This window comes from Sesamum indicum, linkage group LG3 (assembly GCF_000512975.1).
Source record: "Sesamum indicum cultivar Zhongzhi No. 13 linkage group LG3, S_indicum_v1.0, whole genome shotgun sequence".
Classification (NCBI taxonomy): domain Eukaryota; kingdom Viridiplantae; phylum Streptophyta; class Magnoliopsida; order Lamiales; family Pedaliaceae; genus Sesamum; species Sesamum indicum.
Genome location: NC_026147.1, coordinates 2,315,714 through 2,338,011, shown reverse-complemented (window position 1 = coordinate 2,338,011; position 22,298 = coordinate 2,315,714). Strand labels below are relative to the sequence as shown.

At 31.1% G+C, this 22,298-nt stretch overlaps 2 protein-coding genes across 2 annotated transcripts; both read left to right on the top strand.

The window, feature by feature from the left end:
- Positions 3,558-12,049, top strand: LOC105157038 (NAP1-related protein 2-like). Its single transcript, XM_011073335.2, has 10 exons — positions 3,558-3,854; positions 7,456-7,578; positions 7,689-7,739; positions 8,163-8,234; positions 8,340-8,453; positions 8,542-8,603; positions 10,420-10,480; positions 10,585-10,641; positions 10,747-10,794; positions 11,543-12,049. Exons 1-10 carry the CDS (start codon positions 3,723-3,725, stop codon positions 11,609-11,611), a joined length of 789 nt encoding a protein of 262 aa, XP_011071637.1. The 5' UTR covers positions 3,558-3,722; the 3' UTR covers positions 11,612-12,049.
- LOC105157087 (flavonol synthase/flavanone 3-hydroxylase) lies at positions 15,786-19,700 on the top strand. Its single transcript, XM_011073381.2, has 3 exons — positions 15,786-16,207; positions 18,911-19,232; positions 19,346-19,700. The coding sequence occupies exons 1-3, from the start codon at positions 15,855-15,857 to the stop codon at positions 19,613-19,615; spliced, it is 945 nt and encodes a 314-aa protein (XP_011071683.1). The 5' UTR covers positions 15,786-15,854; the 3' UTR covers positions 19,616-19,700.

The window sequence follows — 22,298 nt, the reverse complement described above, 5'->3', positions numbered from 1 at the left end:
AAGTCCTCACGTATAAGGAGTCATCTTCTAAGAAAAAATGTGTTGATTAAGTCGATGATAAAATAGAATCGTGCCTTATCCGTAAGTATCTTGCCCTTTTTCTAAAAAATGTAGGTAACGTACAGAGTCCCTATGAAGGCCCCCCCTCCCCCCCTATAAATACAGGCAGCATCCCCAACGGAGACACCTTCAAGATTCTGGAAATTGCTTAGCTATTCTTGTTGTAGCTCTTATCTCGCACTCTGATCATATTTCTTTCACAAAATTCTTATTTTGTATCTCAATTTCTCATTACTATTTATTCCTAAATTTGAAACTAACTTAAGCGTCAGAGTGCTAATCGAGCCATCAAAATTCATATCAGACCATTAGATATGATAAACCTTACAAAAGAATACATTTGGTAAAATTTTAAACTTGTTGGATATACGGATGTTGAAATATCGTACTCGAAACATAAGAGTAATCATTCAAAACGGTATATCGTTGAATCAGACTATGTGATTTTAAATCTACCATTTGATATGATCTAATGGACACAGTCTTCTGTATATATAAATTTCGTATGAATCGGGTGCCTGAATTTTAAAATATCATAATTATTGATTAAAATTTTTAATCTCATTATAATAAAATAATAATTAAAATTGTTCAACCATCATCATCATCATCATTATTATGATTATAATTGTTATTATTATTATAATTTTTAGATTAATTCATAGGAATTACTAAATTTGACATAAATTTATAAATAATAAAAAATCATAAGTGAGTTACTTGTCAAGTTAAAAAATGTATAACGTAATATAAATATATATTAAAATATAACATAAAGTTTATATATATATCATAATTATAAAAAATATTATAATTTACTAAGTTGTTGATTAAATGTATAAATAAAAGTACCATAATTTATTATTATCCAAAATAAAATGTATCACATTGATTAATAATTATAATATATGATTAATTTTGATTATAAAATTGATCAAATATTAAATATAAAATTAAATATATAAAAAATTCAAAAATAAAAATATTATATAAAAAAATAAAAAAATATATACACCAGCTCGCGAGCTGGCTGGTGAACAGTTATGATTGAGCTCCAGCTCGAGCTCCCTAGATCCAAACACCCTCTAAATTCATGAAGACATTATTTAACATGCCAATTTATCAATCCAAGTAGTTCACTTTTTAACTTATTATTTCTTCTAAAAAAATGAACTCACAAATACATATCTATATATATCACTTCTTCCCTAATTTTTGTTTTAAATGGCGTATAATTTTTTGTATAGTGAGTAAGTACTTCTTGTTTATACAAAAAAATTTTACTAATAAACGGATAGGTTCCGCCAAACTCCCGCTTAGGCAATGTGGCTTTCGTTAAAACAAAACTGTATGTGTTTGCGTATCAATCAAAGTGTCTCCCCTTTGAAAGATTTATGGTGGCCTCAAAGGCCCAAGGTCAAATATTTGAGTTGGACTATATAAATAGTCCAAGTTCTTTTTTATTTTTAATAGTGACTATTTTTATTTGGGATAATTACATCGTTTTTTTTTAAATTTTGATGTAACTATAGATAAATTTTTTGTACTTTAAAAATTACACTTAATACTCTTAATATTTATTTTCGTCTAATAAATAAGTTCATTTGTTAGTTGAATTTCAACGAATTAAAAAATTGAATCTAAATTCATATTTAAGACTGACTTAGTTTTTATTTATTACATGTCAAAGAAATATTTTTGATCAAATTAAATTTGTACATCTTCACACGTTAATTCATGTGAGGAGGTACAATTTCACCATTGCAAGGGTAGTTTAGTTAGAAAATATTTATTTTACCTGCAATATTTCAGTAGTATGTCAATCGAGAGTAAGTATGGATTTTCATTCATTCTTTTTTACTAATATCAGCAAATTTCATAAATCTTTACAAATAGAGAAATCTATTTATTGAACGAAAATAAATGTCAAGGGTACTAAATATACTTTCCAAAATCATAAGAAATCACATATATTTAATTAAACAAAACCTCATGAGAGGATGCCTTTTTTACTTTTTGCCATATTTGAAACTTTTATATGGATAATTACACTCCCTCCCTTGAAATTTGGTATATTTACACGTAAACTTCATGTAGTTTAAAAAAGTACATCTAGTACTCCTAATGTTTGCTTCCGTCTAACAAATAAGTCTCTTCCTTAGTCAAAATTCATTAAATTTGCTGACAATAACAAAAAAATTGAACAAAAATTGATATTTAACATCGATTGACTTATTACTAATTTATTATAGTACTATTGGGATGTCCCAAAATTTGAGTTGGTTCACACACTACTTTTTGTGTCTCTACTCGTCTTGATCAAAGTCAAACAATACCAGTGCAATTGTGGGACGGACGATCACTTTTAATTTGGACTTAGATCTTTTTTGGTGGAATCAACGTTCAATGTTTCGTCAAAGTTGACTTGTGCTTTGATAATGCTAATTCATAGATTTTGTACCACAATCATGAATGCACGTTAAAATTTGATGATTTCTACGAAGAGTGTCTTGACTCTTCATCCCTAGAACGCCATAGAGCTCCTTGAGTTGCACTAGAGAGAACCTTGAAATTTCTTGAGTGCTCTCTTGCATATATCTTCAAGTTTAGCTTCTTGTTTATTGACTTGCTTCTTCACTTGTGTGTCTTGAACTGCCCGAGAATACCCTATTTATAGCTGTAGGTGGAAAATTCTTGCCATAATTATTTGATGACGTGGTGAAATTTCATTGGGATTTAATCATAAGATGGGATTTAGAATTACCAAATTATTGGTATTTGCTTCATTTGTTTGCAGACAATATTTAAATTATTTTAAATACAATAATACCCTAGGACACAAGAGAACATAAAAAGCCACAAAGATAACGACAAAAAACCGCACACACTTGAAAAGAAAAAGAGGGAGAACAACAATAGAAGGACCGAGAACTCCAAAAAAAACTTTATTAGGATGTCAGAAACTCTAAGTCAAGCCAAATAGAGTTATTGTTTACTCTTATGGAAATTCATCAGTAGAAAACAAAAAGATTAAAAAAATGATGAGAATGCCAGTAAAAGAGTTGGGGGTGGGTGCTTGGGTGGTTTGAGTTTGAGTTGATTGGAAATCTAATACGAGGGGAAAAAAACATTACATAATTTATTAAATAAATAAGTAAATAATTGTTTTCAACATTTGCATTTCTTTATTTCAACAATTTTTTTTTATCTAAAAACAAGAATAATAAATATTTATTTCAATTTTTTTAATTAATTTTAATATTTGTTTATTATTTTATATATATTTTATTAAATAATAAATATTTTATTTTAAATAGTATTATATATGCTGCAAAGAGCTAGTAATTTTGAACAAATGAAAGGATGATTTATGTAATTTCATAATATTTAGGAATGTCAATGAAATTATCTTTTTAAAATTATTTTTAACGTTACCCCTTTACTTTCTATATTTGCACGGCCGCCCCCCAAACCCTAAAAGACTCTGTTCTCTTATAGTTGAAAAGCATCGAGGCCAACACACTTCCAAAAACACTCTCTAATTATTGTTGTGGGAGAACAGCTGAGGGTTTATCTAGGGTTTAAGCAAAGCACCCAAAAGGTAATTGAAACCCCAAAAAAGGTTCCAATTGTTCCTCTAAATTTCTAGGGTTTGAAGAGAAATGGGAGCAGACAAAGGAAAGAAGCAGAAATCAGGAGAAGTGAAGGAAGAAAACAATGGGGCAGAGCCCATTGATGGAGAGCTCGTTCTTTCCATTGAAAAGCTTCAGGAAATTCAAGACGAGCTTGAAAAAGTAATCCTACGTTATTTTATTTTCCTGAACTTGCAATTTGTTGTGGTATTCGAAATCCAGTGCCCCTGTCCGAGAGTAGAGAACTTTTCCTTAGAGAGTTGTATCTTTATGGTTTTGTTTGCTTGGAGCTTCTATTTAGGGCCTAGAATTTGTCTCGTGTCTCGTTTTTGTAACTTTTTCCATTTTCTATGTTGAACAAGTCAGGAGGAAATGTGTTGAATTCAAGCTTTATGCACATGAGTCATCGGGTGAATTTCGAAGTAGTGACTGAATTTCTGAATCTGCGTTCTCTCTGTATGTGTTTTATACAGATATGTGCATCTTATTTGCATGTCTTCAATTTTGGAATTTTTGTTAAGATGTTTGATGTTTTGGTAAGTTAGAACCACAAAATAAATATGCAGGAATGTAATCTTTTGTATATTTAGATGGTAAGATGAATTGTTTTTTCCAAGTTGCTAGTGGTAGAAAATTTCCATGTGCTTTACATTGTAATTTAAGTTTCTGATTTTGGATCTCATATCCGTTGTGATATCTGGCTTCTGGTTTTTCAACCAGTTTGGCAAATTTTTTCTAGGATAGATTTTAAGAGAACTGATTTTTCTTATTTCTTTAGAAGAAGTTGAGCGCTTGCTATTTAATATTTTGTTCTTAATGGTTTTTAATTGCATGTGTAAGACCCAAATTTGTCTGGTGCACAATACATCTTTGCCATGATCAACAACAACGCCGAGCCTCTGGCTTGGATAAGAAAAATAATTTTGCAGAGCCATCACTGCAACAGTGTTTGTCTGATATCAAATGTTGAAACTTTTGATATCTTACAAATAGTGGCAGAAGGGAAAAAAAAATTAGGCTTTGCTAGTGGACCCCTGTAGGGAAGAGAACATAATTCATGTTTTGGCTGTTGGATCCCCTTCTCTGACATTTGAAATGATACACACTGGATTTTCTTTCTTGCTGTCATTGTTTCAATGTTTATGCCTTGACACTCTTGAAAGATGAAAGGTCATCTAACATGTTTGTTTATAACTCGGGATGCAGCACTTTGTCTGCTAGAACCTCGATTTACGTTAGATAGTTAAGGAATATGAGTAGTTCCTTGCCATAGGTTTGAAATAATTAGAAAGAAGGGGAAAGGAAGCATGCAGCAAATGTGACCATCTGGAATAGCCCTCACGCTTCACCTATGATATCATAATAATGAAGGAAGAGATCTTTCACCTTCAAATTAGTTTCTATAATCCCAATTAGATATCTTTGAGAGATTTAAAGCATGAATTTTTATCATGCCAAATTGCTTTTGAATTACTGTACTATGGTGAAGGACCAAGAATTTTCTTTGTTTCTTGGATACAGATGGTTGTGGATTGGGTTGTTAACTACTATCTGAAATGAATCCACCGACAATGAAATGAATTTTCGGAACTAAGTGCTTATATTCAATTACTCCCCTGGGAAATTATTGATATATCAAGTTTTTGTTTAAAAGTTAGTCTAAGTCCAAATAGAAAATTCATTATAATATTGATGGCAATTGGACTGGTTAAGCATTTCTATTTATTAGTGATGCTTTCCCCAGTTCCCTGTAAAATGAAAGAATTTGGCACTTGAGTGCGTGCGTAAGCTTGCCAATGATTTTACTGTGCTTATGTGGCAGATAGAGTTGAGATATATCCAGATGGCATACAGTGTTAACTGTGTTATACCGGAAGTGGCTTTTGGGCTGACCAAACAGTATAAATTTGCATTAATCGCTGAAAGACTTGATGGTGTTCTCTATGCTCATTGCTAAAGTCCCTTGCATTTAGGTGTATTCATTAATACTGCACCATTCCAATTCGAAATTTTGGCAAATCAATAATTCGGTATGCCAAAATGATATGTGGAATACCGAGTTGAATTAATTGGTTCGGGTAATAACTGAACTTTTTTCTATATTGTGTTGGTATTTCAGTAAACCAACTTTTTTGTTAAAAAATAAAGGAATAGGTAAATGGTTAAATACTAAAAATCATATTCATATGTTTTTATGTTTTAATATTGATAAGTAAAATAACAAATTGGTGTAGAAGTAATGAATAGATACAAGAGTGTATTTATATTTGGAATTTGGAATGGTTCGGCAAATTGGAACTAAAAATCAAATTGAATTTTTTGGTTTGGTTTGTTCAATTTACCGAACTGTGGGAACCCCCTCCACTTCTTGCATTCTATGTATCTACTACTTGTAGTTGGAATAGATCTATGTTCTTCGTTTGGGATTCACTTATAAGCTTTTATGCAGATAATTCTTCTACTTAAGATGTGGTAATCAAAATATGGTCTTGATTAACTAAAATAACCCAATCCCTGTGGTGCAGCTTTTGGATGCACTGGCATACCTTTTGTGCAACTTCCTAATGGACGAATGCCGTAAAATAGAGTTCTAGCATGGTAAAAGAATTTGGGGTTTGCGATGACATTTGGGTTGACTCATGTTTATACAAGAGTATCTTGTAACTCGAGATCCGCAATATCCGATCATAGTTATGAAAAGAAGAGTTATCATGTCTTATGTGTGCATTAATATGATTACTTGGTCCTTATCTATTAAGTCCAAATCCACCTAAATTTTAGTTTACTGATTCACGACTTCAACATTTACATATCACATAATTTGAGTTTACCATGTAGTTATTAAGATATTCTTATGACATTAGTTCTAGAACATATCTTTTTATGCGTCCAATATCCAAGATGTTTGAGTCTTATATCCTGAATCTAAACTTGCTTTATTTGACTGCCTTGTGTATGCTAGCTTTTACTAGGGTCTTGTTGAGAAAAGGAAAGTTGTTTGTTTGTTTTACAGAGATGGTAACATCTTTGTTAATGTCCTTAATGGTATTAGTGTTACCTGCTACACAGATTGATGGTTTGAGACTTTGTTGCTTTCCTTTTTCCTCCTGTTTTCATCCTATTTTTGTATTTAAGAATGTAGAGTGCATCACTAACGCTATGGTATAGTTCTCGTCACTTTGACTCTTGTGGACCCTATTAAAAACTTCCTGGCAAATAGTCAGTGGCCAAAGAATTGAGAAGTCTATTATATTTTCATAGGATCACCATTATGAATACATAAAAGTTCTACATTAGTTCTTTCATATCACTTTGCCTCTCCTTTTTGTTTCTTCTTTCCAGTTCTATGCAAACCCAACATGCTTATGAGTGTAGGGTGGTGGCTGATGAGTGGGTCCCTAATATCATCATTGTACATTTTCCTGAGACAATCTACTCTGCGTGGATTAGAAACCAGTCTTTATTATCTTGAAACATTCACGATTAGTCTCTGGAAGCAATCCGAAAGTCATTAAGTATGCATTTTGCTGTGATGTCCTGCTGTTTTCTGGTGCATTCTGAACAGATGATGTTCGTATTGGTGGAAACTGTTACTATGAAATCCTAGATTAGTGAACTAGTTCATCTGTTTTGTTCTAGAAGGATTGAATGGCCAAGGTGGTATCCCATTTCTCTTTCATTATTCATTTGTTGTAATCATATGCATAACTAAAATGCAGTTGATGGTAGTGTAACATGCTATTTCTGTTTCCCCTGCTTTCAGATCAATGAGGAAGCAAGTGAAAAAGTCTTGGAAGTGGAACAAAAGTTCAATGAGATACGCAAGCCTGTCTATAATAAGCGAAATGATGTCATTAAATCCATTCCTGATTTCTGGCTGACTGCGGTTAGTGATTATCATAACTGGTTCTCTAAGAAAAAGGCATCGTCAGTACTTTGAGGCCTTGTCACTGCTTGGAATACTGCCCTTTGTTGACATGTTATCCCTTGTTGCAGTTTATGAGTCATCCGGCCCTCAGTGAACTTTTGACTGAAGAAGACCAAAAGGTTCTATGATTTTCCCTTCACTTTCTCCAAGAATAAGAAAGTATAATGCGACCTATGTCCACATTGGAATGCTCCTGTTAACTTCTTGGACTCCATGAATAATCTTCCATTTTCTGCACTGGCAATGTTTTTTACGAAAACCATCTCACTTGAAGTAATAATGTGAGAACACTGACTCTTAGGTTAAAAATGTAAATTATCCAAGACATTTACTTTTTCGATGCGAATATAATTCTGTGCCAATTCAAATATGGACATTTATTTCTGGACAGAGGGAGTAATAGTTTCAGTATGTTCTTCCTTCACAGTCTTCAGTGTATTTACTCCAATGCATAAGATTCTTCAAAGCATTAGTTTACTGTGCAATACAAATGTTTGATATGTTCCTAAAGGGGTTCTGTTGCTACCTTTTTCTGGTGTTAGATTTTCAAGTATCTAAGTGATCTTGAAGTAGAAGATTTCGAAGATGTGAAATCTGGTTACTCCATCACATTTGTGAGTCTTCTCCCCCCCAGGATATCTTACTGCAGAAAATGCCAATTTTACATTTCAGTCTGTAAATTGTTCAGTTTTTGATATTATCTTCTGTATTCCGCTCAGAAATTCAACCCCAATCCGTACTTTGAAGATACTAACCTCACAAAGACCTTCACTTTCCTTGAGGAAGGAATAACAAAAATCACTGCAACATCAATAAAATGGAAAGAAGGCATGGTAAGCTTTATAGGGCTTGGTAGTTTGCCAAAGTTAGGTTCATGTATGCTGTGTTTAAAATTTAATTGTGCATGTCTGGCTTGTGAAGGGCATTGCTAATGGTGTTGCCGAAGAAAAGAAAGGAAACAAGCGATCTCATGCTGAGGAAAGGTGGGTTCCCTCCCGGATCTTTTATTGTAAATAAGCACTACTTTCCCAATCAGTTCAGTAGTTATATGCATGCCTAAAATCTCTGTGATGGTGTGACCACAGTTGGTCAGCTACAACTCTCTTATGCATTCCAATTATATGAACATTATAAATTACTATAATCATAGCAAATTGTAGACTTGTAAAAGCACAACTGTTTGTTTGTCCTTAAACTGGGTAGGGTGTATCATTAAGATAATAAACCAGTAAGCTGGTAGAAAAATGAGAAAAATCGACAGAAAGCAGCAAACTGATTACTCAAAAGATGATGTATGATAAAAAAAAATAGATTAGTTGATTTTCTAGAAATGCAGACATTTGAAGCTCAAGATTGAATAGGTTGTGTCGTATTGTATCTTGCTACCCGAAAGTTTCTCTGGACTTGTGTCAATGTCTAAACATATCAGATGCTATGTTACCATGTTGTCGCACAGCATCCATATTGCAAATGAATGTGATATTTAGTTTGACTTCCTCGGTTCACATTTTACTTTGTAGCATCATTGGTAAATTTAGGTGATACCTATCCAAGAATACACCCAAGTAGCCTCTTTGTTTGGACATCTTCAATGACATTTCTTTGAGCTGGAGCTTCACATTTTCCTGCTATTGCTGTCATTTTGATTTTATTAGCTGTCTAATATGCTTAAAAAGATTGTATATTTCTATTCAAGTTCAATTATTGCTGTTGGGTCAAGGTGAAGAAAATTGAATATAGGAAGTCAAAACCAGTTTTCCTATTGATACCCTTTCTAGCAGGATAAGTACTAATTTGGAAACTTGTACTTGTGATTGACTATCATAGAAAGAAATTATGTATATGAGTTAACAATTATAAGATGCGGGGATTTATATAAGGTTTTTCCGTTGTATTCTTCTTCAATGCGAAACAAAGGGAAATGTTTTTCTTAATGCTTTTGATGCCAAAATCCGCGTCATTACTTCTGTTTCAGTTTATGGATTCTGCTTTCTTTGTGTCCTTGACAATACCTTTAGTGACAAATAGACACTGCTAATGCGTCCCCATGTCTTCTCTTATTGTTAGAATTACTGTCGCACAATTTAGTGTGCTTAGACATGAACCTCAGCTCAAACAGCAGAGTGGTGTGACTTCTGTTCGAAGCACTGGGCCAGCAACAATATGGTTGCAAAAATGTGTGAGATTAATTTCAGACTTTTTGAACTTTTTTAGTCCTACACTCCTGTATAACAGAAGTAAACATGTCTTCAGATTATTATTCAATAAAACGGTTGGATGTATAATTAATAAGTTGAATACATGACTAAATTTTAAAAATAAACAATGCTGATGTTGCTCAAATATGAGCTATTTTAGTGCTTGTTGAAACTCTGGAAATTTCTGTTAGACTCTGAGATGTTTTAAGACTTAATGGAGTCTCTGGAGTTAAGATGGATTTGGCTTAAAAAGTTTGCCTTGATCTGCCAAATGCCTATATGTTGCATTTAACAACTAAGCTATGCTTGGTTTTAGGAAATAGGTGCAGTTGTAGTATCTTTTATTGTGTTTGTGTTGTCCAGTGACATGTAATGCGTTGCAGTCACTACCTTAGAATTTTTCAATGGTGCTTTACTCCCTCGGTTTTGCTAATTAGCATGTTAAGGAGATAATGGTATGCATGCTTTTCAGTGGCTAACTGTACTCCCATGCGGTCTTTCACTTGGGTAGTTGTCAATTACATATGGAAGTCGTGAAGTATTTTGTATCTCAGATATCTGTTGTATCACTGATTTCTTATTTTTATTCTATGAAATGCAGCTTCTTTACCTGGTTTAATGACTCCGAGCATAAAGGTGATATGTACGAGATTCATGACGAGGTAATTTTTGCTTCAAGCAAATTGTATGAGTTTGAGTTTTATTTTAACCAAATGATGCTTTTAAGAAAAATATATATATTCTTGACTTGCTTTTTGGGTACCAGGTGGCTGATATCATCAAGGATGATTTGTGGCCAAACCCTCTTACATATTTTAACAATGTACAGTTTGCTCCCTGACTTTCTTTTTTTCTCTTTTTTTCTACATTTTAATGAAAGTCCAATGCCCGTTTATTATTTACTTTTTTGTTTTAAATCCTGCTGTAGGAGGCTGATGAAGAGGATCTTGAAGTGGATGATGACGACGACGATGAGGTAAGTGGAGATTTAATTCCCTCCTGTTTTTGCAGATATTATAGATGGATTATGAAGCTGTAGTACTTTTGCAGATAGTATCTTGAAACTTAGACTCTGTTTATTAAACTGTGTATGATTATTGCTTGCGTATCAATTTCCTGTAATATTAGGCTTCCATTTACTCATCTTTTGGAAATCTAAACTATTGAAGCATTTTTTTTTTAAACTATTGAAGCATCTTTTTTCTTTCCTCTTTTTTTTTTTTTTGTTTTTTCCTTTTTGTCTTTTTTCCATGAAAAGCTTTCGACTGTATCGTGGCTCATATAAGTTACTATGTTCCTTTTCAGAATTGAAATTCCTTTTCTGGTGATTCTATAGATCTTATCTAAATGGAACTATTATTACTGCTTTTGATGAGTTGTAAAAACATGTGATTCAATCTGTTGGTAAAAGTTTGCCGTGTCAATCTTGGGGGCAGGTAATGGCACCATTCAGGTCAAAGTCTACTTAGTAATAGTAGTCGACTTTTAGTCTTTTTCTTAGCAACTAGGAAATTAGTGGTGATCCAACTAGAAACGGGAGAATAGATCAATGAAGACTCAAGAATGTGCCTGTGCTCTGCTGCTCATCTTACCACCAGTGCAGTGAAATGAGAAGTCGTAGCAACGCATATCGGACTAAAAATGCTACTTATCAGAATAAAATGTATCAGTGGCAACACCTTAGTAGACGTAATGCTAAAATATGATGGATAATGTTTCTGCAGGAAAAGGGCAGTGATGGCTCGGAAGATGATGATGATGAACAAGATGACGAGGATGAAGATGAAGACTGAGACGCTGTTTTCTACAGTTTAGTATCATGGGTTTTCACTTCTTCAACAGTGGTGTCTGTAAACAGGATTGACTACAACTTTCTAGAGTAAAGAAAGGTAGAAGAAGATTCTCAACTTTGTTTAAGTTAATCTCGTCCCTCAGCTTTTTCAGACTGGTCAGCCGTCGCCCCAATCAAGGTCTTACATTAGTTTCTTGTTCCTCATGGGGTTGCCCTGTGATGGAAGATTTCAGTTAATGTAGCAATGAGCACAGGTGGGAGTATAGGTAGGTTTTGTTTGGTGTAAAGCTGCTGCTGGTGCGTACTATATATGAAGGATATATATGCATGGTATTGAGAATGTTTTAGTCATTACCAGCTACATAGGGCTTGCTCGCCATTAACAAGGATAATTGGCACATCACACCTCAAAAATTAGCATGATTTGCATATTGCACCCTCAAATTCTAAAAAATTGGCATTTGTGAGCCATTTGTTTTTTGGCAAGAATTGCATGGTGTTTGGCTGAGTTTATAATTTTGATATTTGAGAGTTTATTAGCTGTTAAAAAGGGTTTGATATTTTTTTAGAAAAAAAGAGATCTTTTAAATTTTAAAAATAAGATATCTGGAGTTTTCTTATTTTATTGGAATAATTATAATCCCTTTAGGTTCGGTGTAATTATACGTAATTTCTCTGTAGTGTGGGAAAGTACATTTAAAATCTTTGAAGAAGTTTGCTTTAGTCTGGTAATAAGCCTATCTGTTAGTTAAAATTTATTGAGTTTGTTAATACTAATAAAAAATTTGAATGAAAATTAATATTTATATTTGATTGATTACTGATTTATTACAGGTTAAATAATTTTTTTTGAAGTAAGCTACTGTAATGGTGGAAATATATCACATGTAAAAATGTATGTGGTTAATATGGTCATAAAAAGATTATTTGAACTATAATAAGTTAATTAGGAACAATATAGATGTTTTCTTTTTTAATTTTTCTTTATTAATATCAATAAATTCGACGAGTTTTGATTAATTGTGTGATTTATTGCCAGATAGGAGTAAACCTCAAGTGTACTAGACATAAATTTCAAACTACACGAGAATCTATGTATGATTATACAAAACCTCATAAGAATAGTTTAATTATCTCTATTTTATTTTATTCCAATATTTTACAATTTTATTTTTATATTAAGATCTGACATCTTATAAATTTTAAAAATATCTTATAGAATTGACAAGAAATTGTATAGAAGTTTAGTCCTTATCTTGTTAATTTTTTTTGGTTGGTAGTAGAGGTGCGCACGATGCGATTTCAATTTTTTTTTTCATAGCTATTTTCAAAATGCATTGCTCTTAGTGGTTTTATAAAATAATATTTTAAATTATCACTTTTAAAATCAAAATCAATCGTGTGGTTTCGTGCGGTTTCAGGCTGTTTGTAGCAAGTAAAATTTGGATTATGGAATATTAAATATATTGTCAAGAAAGCAAACGAAAATTAAAAACATCCTTGATCAATTTTCAATAATTACTAGTAGGTAATTAATACTTTAGACCATGTAATTGAAAATTTGTAGGCACCAGGCATAAAAAATTACAAATAGATATTAAAATGTAACATAAAATTTATGTGTCCTATTAAATAATTATTTTTTAAAAATATTAAAATTTATTAAGTTGTTGATTAATTTTATTGTAAATGTATACATAAAAATACATAATTTATTATTATCTAGAATAAAATGTATAATATTGATTAATAAGTATAATATATGGTCAAGTTTAAGTATAAAATTGATAAACGAGAAGAGGAAAAAAAATAAGAGAGAAGACGGTGGGTGAGAGACAAAAGAGAGAAGAGGAAAAGGGGATAAAAAAAAAGTAAAGGATGAAAAATGAATGAAAAATTTAAAAAAAATCAACAAATGGACTTAAGAATTAAACACATTTTGTTGTATAAAGTCCAAATTTGAATTTTACAAAATTGGGCTTTGTAATATGGATCTTTGATAATATATGAATTTTAGGTTTATATAATTTGAATGTAAAATTCTAATAAAAAATTATTTATTTTATCAAATTATTATATCTATAATTTAAAAAATGAATTATATATTTAACGGCGTGGTTCGATTTTTGACGATTTTTTTAAATTCTCAATTAAAATCAAACTAATAGTACGATTTGATTTTACTCTAAATTTAAAATTATAATTTTAAAATAAATTATGAAAAATGTTTTGATTTGATTCGATTAGGACTTTTTTGGACGATTTGAGTATTTCTTAATAATTGTCAAGGTAGCCAAATGACTCTCTGGTGATTTGAATAAAATAAAAATTTCAAGATTACTATAATAATTGTCAATTATTTTTTCTACATTTCAATTAAAAATATTTTTCTTTTTTTTATAAAAAACATTAATTTGATATTAATTAATTTTCAAAATATTTAAACTATATTAGGAACATATAAACATATATATATATATATATGTATATATGGGATGCAAAAAGGATATTTTTATCCCAATAATTAAATCAAGGGAATACATTAATTTAGGGGGTGTGAATGAGACTTGGAGTATAGTCCAAGAATTAATTTATTATGTTCTTACCCATTTATTTCAAAATCTAATAATTCAAATTTATCTATTAAAAAAAAATCCCGACAAAAACAAAAGACCTAAGAAATAATATTTTATTTTACATTATTTGATTGAATTCAATCAATTTGGATTTTGGACCCCATCCCAACCTAATATAATTTGTCACCTACTGCAATCAAACATAATTTGTCACCTACTGCATATATTTATAGTTTCAAAATTAGCAACCCCAAAAATGGTATCTCAATTACAAACCCTTTCCCATACCAACATGGTATCTCAATTACCACAAGAAGACACACAGACTCTCTCTCTCTCTCTCTTTTCTCTCTCTCCAATAAATGTGCTTATCTTATAATTCAGGATAATTACATTTTCCTCCCTGAAGTTAAGCGTAATTATGTGTAAACTCTATGTGATTTGAAAAATTACGTCTAGTATCCCTGATATTTACTTACGTCTAACAAATAAGTCTATTCATTAGACGAAATTCATCGAATTTGCTGATATTAACAAATGAATTAAAAAAAATTTACATGTACCCCAATTGACTTATTACTGACTTATAGTAGGTTAAACAAGTTATTTTATGACCAAATTACCCTCATATATTTTCACGCGATAATCCATTTGGGAAGATATATCTTTATCGCTATAAGGGTACGCAGTTTAGTTTGAAAAAAATTATTTGACCTATAATAAGTCAATAATAAGTCAATTTAGGGTAAATATCAATTTTTATTCAGTCTTTTTTTTTTTGTTGCTAATATCAGGAAATCTAATGAATTTTGAGTAACGAATGGGCTTATTTGTTAGATGTAAGCAAACCTCAACGGTATTGAGTGTAATTTTTCAAACTACATTGAGTTTACGTATAATTAGATCAAACACCATGGAAGGAAAGAGTAAGTAACTCGTTACTACTGAATGGTTGTAAATACTCGATTTCTTCTAATCATATTAAAGATGAGATAGTTAGATCCTACCAACAAATATAACTCTAAGATTTTGAACCATATATACTTATAAGTAAGAATCTGTATTGGGATCCAACTCGCTTATCACTGAACCTATAATTTGGTAAATCAAGTTCGGGAGCGAAACGAAAGAATTAAATCCCATACCAACTAATTTTAAATTTTGATTCATATATACTTGTGAGCAAGAATAATAAGTATGTGTTTTAGGATTGAACTCGCTTACCACAGGAAAATTACACTTTTAATCTTGTACAGCAGGGGGTTAAATACTTTTAGTCCTCTACTTTACGGGTGTTCCAAAATATTTCCAAAATTAGGACGACTTGATATATTTAGTCTTATACTTTACGAAATTTTCAAAATGATTTCAAAATAAAAAAAAATTACACTTTTAGTCCCAAAAATCTCGTAAAATAGAAAACTAAATATGTCGAGTTTTCTCAATCTTTACCATTTTAAAAATTCCGTAAAGTAAATGACCAAATATGTCTTATCTTTTTCGACCATTTCATATAAAGGACTAAAAACGTTGATCTCCTATTCTATGGATTAAAATTATATTTTTTCCCGCTTAACACTCAATGAACTTGGCAAATTAAGTACCCAACTCCTACACTATATAAACAAGAATCCCATAACAATGCAATAAAAATCCAAAAACCCTAATATGGCTATTCCCACAGTTGATCTCTCACCTTTCTTCACTGACGGTGGTGATGACGAGGATGAGAAGGCGGCTGCAGTAGAGATTATCAAGCAGGCTTGCTCCGACCACGGCTTCTTCCAAGTTGTAAACCATAACGTACCCCTTGATCTCATGAGCCGAGCGATGCAGCTTTCCAAGACGTTCTTCGCATTTCCAGCTGAGGAGAAGCTCAAGTACAGTCCAGGGGCAGCTGCGCCTCTTCCAGCCGGCTACAGCAAGCAGCCAGACCGTTCGCCTGATAAGAACGAGTACCTCTTGATGTTTCAACCACAATCCGGCTTCAATGTTTTGCCCAGCGATCCTCCTCATTTCAGGTATGTATCCAAACGGGTTTGGATAGATCTGAATGTTGCTATTCTTTGTTGTTTAAAAAATTACAAATACTTTTTAAATAAAAAATAATTAAGGATAAATGCAATCGAGGTCTGTTCATTAATTAAAATTCACTAAATTTATTGATATTAACAAAAATATTGAATGAGAATTGATATTTATCTCAACTGATTTATTATTGAATTTATTGAAGGTCAAATAATTTTATTTTGATTAATTTTAGGGTAAATTGCATAACCCCCTCTATAATATACGTACAACAAAATACCCCATCTCCATTATAAACTAACTGAGAGTGAGCCAGACGTGCTGTTTGTGAGAATTATTGATGTTTTTTTTGCTGCTGTTGAGGTCTTTTTTTTAATTGGGTAAATATATCTTTTGCTCTTTCTCTTTGATATTTTAGTATGCACATGGTTTAAAATAACAAATGGCAGTATAAATTAATATACTAAAGTTTATTTTTCAAATAATAATTTCATATGAATATAAATAAAAATCACTTATAATATTATATATTATTAATTAAATTAAATTATTATTTAGTTTAAACATTTTTAAATACTTATTTTATAAAATATACTAATTAAATATCAAAACACTGGAAGATTATATAAAAATTTTAAGTTATATCAAAAACTGTATTGAAATTAATAATATATATTTAAACTAAAAATTTAATATTATTAAAGTTTGTTAAAATTAAATATTCTTATACTTGAATTTTTTAAAAAAATATTTTTTATTAACTTCTCCTTCGTCGGCGCCTCGTCACTGATGGAAAAGAAGATTGGGCAATAGAAGTCGCCCTTAAACGGGTGTCGCGCCCATAACCTTGGGGTTAGGGGCAACATCGCCTTGGATTTGGGCGATGGGCCGACGCGAGGTCGCTTCCTTTGTGCGCAGGCAATGGCGATGTCACCCAAAATAGTCTGGGTGACGGCGGTCTGGACTGCGACGGCTTCGCTGTCGTTCCCCGCTTATATATATATATATATATATAAATAATATGAAGTATAGATAGTGTATGTATCATGTATGTTCTGTGTATATATAATTATACATAAATAAAAAATATATTTTTAAATTATTTAAAACTTGGACTGTTCATTTTTTAATAAATGAAGATCAATGGTATTATAAGAGAAGTATAACAAGCAATTCAACACAAATTTTAACACCATTGAACTTGCCTAACGAAATGGAAGAGTATGCAATATTTTAAAACACATAGGGCTTTTTTGCCTATTTTTGTTAACATAGGGGAGTTTTTAGCTAATGTTAAAAATACTAGGGAAATTTTATGCAATTTATCCCTAACTTTATAGCAGGGCCATACATGCTCCTCACCGTTAATTAAACCTAACAACAATAAAATTTTTCATCAAAAGACCGTTATGCACTTATCAATTATATATTTTTTTTATATTCATGACCGTTGAATTTTTCTTAATTGCATAACAACCTTACGGTTTAATCAATGCATCTCAACCATTAGATCTAAATTATTAAAGGTTAAGATTTAATCAATTTTAATGTGTATTGTATCTATAATTATAAAATATAAAATATTATTTATAAAAAAAAAAAATAATAAATTAGTCCAACCCCCGACTACCAGGCCCCCCTCCCTCTCCCCTTTCTCCCGCCGCTCACCCACCCAACGCCACCAAGTCCCCTCCCCTATCTCTTCTCCACCAAATCCATAGAGTTACAAGCAGTAGTATGAAGGAGAATATCTCTCATTTCATAGATTGGAAGAAGATTCAAATCTTTACAACAGTGAAGATTATACCTTTTTATATGCATTAATGTATGAAGATATATAAGCATAATTTTGTTATAAAAAGATTTGTTTGATTTGCAATATATCGTAATAAGTCCATCAAAGGTAAATATAAATTTTTATCCAACTTTTTCTTAATATCAAAAATCTGGTGAATTTTGACTAATGAACGAATTTATAAGACGGAAGCAAAATTCAAGAGGTTTACATATAATTACACCAAACCATAAGAGGTCTCTGTGTAAGTATACCATACTCAGGGGAAGGGAGTGTAATTATCTAAAATATTTATGTAGCCCATGAACAGTGAAGTAGAAATTACTACTATACCCTTGATTTTTTTTCTTTTAAAGAAAGCAATATTTGAAAAAATATAAAAAAAAATTATGTGTATGTAAAGTAAATAATTCATCGAGTATGCATGTTAGTCCATATTAATATTTTAGAAGATAACAAAAGACATAAAATTATAATTCATAATTCGAAAGGAGTATTTTGAGTAGTTTACTATAAAAATTGAATGAAAACCTAATGGAGGCGAACGAAACTCGTTGGACGTTACGGATGAGAGGAAGGGAGGTATTTATAATTTTCAGAACAACAAAACTTTATTTGTAATTATGTCAAGTTTTATAGAGTGACTATAGATTATCTTTTAAAAATGTATTCAGTAAATTACAACAACTAATATTGAATGTTTATAATTAATCAACAATTCCTATTAAAAGAAACAAATAATATTAAAGTAAAGCAACAACCTTTGTATCCATGACGCCTTACAATTTGTTATATAGAACCTAAATTTTATATGTCAAAAGATGGACGGAATTCAATGTTTTTGGGTTGATCAACTTCACTTTGTTTCTTAACATCATGGAATGCTATATAATGTACATAGGGACGTGTTAGAAGAGATGTTCAACCATTTAAGACAGACGGGTGAAGTTATAGAGAAAATCGTGAACGATTGCTTGGGGCTGCCTCCGGGTTTCTTGAAACAGTACAATCAAGACAGAAGCTGGGATTTCATGGCTGCCCTGCGCTACTTTCCGGCGACTGAAACAGAAAACATCGGCATAACTGAGCATGAAGATGGAAATTGCATTACATTGGTAGTCCAGGACGAAGTTGGAGGGCTTGAGGTTAAAAATGACCAAAATTGGATACCCGTTGTGCCTTGCCCTGGCACGATAGTTGTCAACTTAGGCGACGTTATTCAGGTCCGTCGTCTGATCAGTATCAAAATGATCATTTTACCCTTACTTACTCTTGTCTGGATCCCGAATATCCAGACTGTCAGTTTCCTTAACTTTCGCAGTATTTGGCGTTGTAGGTATTGAGCAACAAGAAATTCAAGAGTGCTACTCATAGAGTTGTGAGGAGTAGAGAAAGAAGCCGTCACTCTTTCGCCTTTTTCTACACCGTGGAGGGCGATAAGTGGGTCGAGCCGTTGCCTGAGTTCACACGGGGGACCGGGGAGGCGGCCAAGTACAGGGGATTCATGTACAAGGATTACCAGGCATTGAGGATGAGGAACAAGACTCATCCACCTTCCAGGCCTGAAGATGCCATCACCATTGCTCATTATGCTATCTCTACTTGATTCATCATCAAACTTTGTATTCAATTGAACTGTCATTTGACTAAAATATATTTTGAAAATAGATTGATATTTTACAAGCAACCAATATATATACTATTATAATATTTAATACCGAATACAATAATATTTTTAAATTTAATTAATAATTTTAAAACAAATAAAAAAATAAATTATACGTGCTACTGTTAAAAATAGACCAAACACCTATATTTGTAAGACTCGACCTAACTGGTTAATTGAATTGATTAATTTTGAGCTATCATTATTTAATTAATTCAAAATTAATTGAATTAAGACTTGAATTTGATTTAAAATTAACTCAAACTCAAAGCCCATTCAAAAGAATGGTTGGGCCATAAAAGGAGGGAGGTATCCAAATTTTAGGCTCTTGGGGACCTCAAATTAAAAAATTAAAAAATTCGAATCTCGGTTAAATGTTGATGAAAATGAGTAATTGTGGGCTTGTTGGAATCGTTTGGACGAGAGGATTCAAGAAGTGATGGTCTGAGGCCGTGATTCGTCCTAACGGAGGAGAAAACGACCACAAACAATTTCAGCAGAAACGTTGACGGCGGAAATATTTCAAATTTTCAAATCTCAACAAATACTTGATGAAATTGAGCAAGACTGGTCTCATTTGAATTATCTGGACGAGAGGATTCAAACGGAAGTGGTCTCAATTCGTGATCACTATTAATATCATACTAGCACCTGAGTAATTATAAATGACTTAATAAAGATTCAAGTTTTATCATTAATATCACTTTAGTATCCAATCGATGTCTGTTATTTATTTTTATATGTAATTGCCATTTTATTCTTCGATTATAAATAATAAATAATAAATATACCAAAAAACTTGAACAAACTTTTCAATATATTTTGTCTTTATTTGACCATGACTTTCATATTTTACATATGAGTGATATGTTAATAAATAATATTTCATCAATTTATTATTTTCTACACATTTTATTCATTATTATTACATCTATTTTTTGAAAATGTCTTATTCAAGTATTTCATCTAATGCCTAAAAAACTATACGTAACAATAGTGCTCACCACACCCTATATATAGGAAGTAAAAAAAGTACAAAAAAAAATGACTAGCTTTTCCATTTATAAATGGCTATTTTTATCCAATGATAATAATTCCCGAATAATATTTTATTCCAATTACACCATTTTCCTTTATAGTATAAAATATTAGATAAGAATATTAAATAAGTAGTAAAAATAAAAATTTACGTAAATATTTTGTTGATATTAGTATTTTTCGACAAAATACTAACGAAAAAGCATTAGACGTAAATGAAAAAATTTCAAAAAGGGTGTAAATATAATTTTTAAAATTTTTCTAAAAAAAAATATAATTCTATTAGAGGATATTTAAGTGTAATTAACTCAAAAAATTAAAAAAAAAAAAAAAAAAGCTCGTTTGGTATCAAACCAAACTCACACTAAACAAACAAGGGAAACTTTAAAAAAAATAAAAAATAAAAAAATAAAAAAGCAAAACTTAAGAAACAAAGTTGGAGAGTGATGAACTGTCATCTTCAGAGGCAGAGGAGCAAAGGCTGTGGTCTCAAAAGCAGCAGCAATGCCAACAGGCAACAGCTCTACTCACCCTTCACATGCCAACACCAAATTTAAATATAATAACCATAATTACATTTGTATCCCTCATTTATTATCTATTTACAAAACTTACACATATTAATTATATATACCATTCATGATAATAAAAAGTAAGAGTAGTTTGTTTTGTGATGTTGATGCTTCCAGAGGGTATGTGAAACTTTTTCAAAAATTTTCATAATGTCTGGATTCATTTTCTGAATGTTTTGTTATGTTTTATGGAGACGGAGAGAAATAAAGATAAATAAGTATGTTATGTTCAGATTTATTTTTAAAGATAATTTAAAATAGTTTGAAATAAGTGCTTGTATATTTGATGTTGTGTTTTGGGAGCCGATAGTCAATGTTTTATTGTCAAATCATGTTTCTTATATATATATATATATATATATGTATGTATGTGTGTGTGCGTGTGTGTGTATGTTGAGTGTTGTATGTTTAATATTGTATTTTAAAAGACAAACGATACTGGTCATTGTCGAATCATGTCTATTTTATATATAGTTTTATAAATATGTGTGTGTGTGTGTGTGTGTGTATGTATGCAATGAGAGAAAAATATCAAGATATGCATAGTGTTTGGTTTCATTTTTGGCCCATCTCGATGGTAAATGTTTGTCTTAATTTATTTTGAAAGTTTAGGTAGTGTTTTGAAATGTTTTAAAACAGTGCCTCATTTGCTTTTGGGCAAAATAAGTTTACAGTAATTATAGGCCCTACAACTAAAAAAATTATATACATACTAATACATATACAGTAAAACCTCTATAAATTAATACTTTATAAATTAATAAACTCTCTAATATAATAAAATCTTCCGGTCCCGACTTGGGCCGTTGTAAAAAATCATCAAATTCGATAAGATAATAAAATAATAATTTTTCAGAAAATTTCTTTATAAATATTAGGTCCCATTAAAACTCTAAATTAATAATTCAAAATTATAATTATAAATATTATGGTAATTTACTAAAATATGAAGTTTGTAATGTTTTACGCATTTGATCATTCATGGATGATTTTGCGATGCCTTTTAGAAGAAA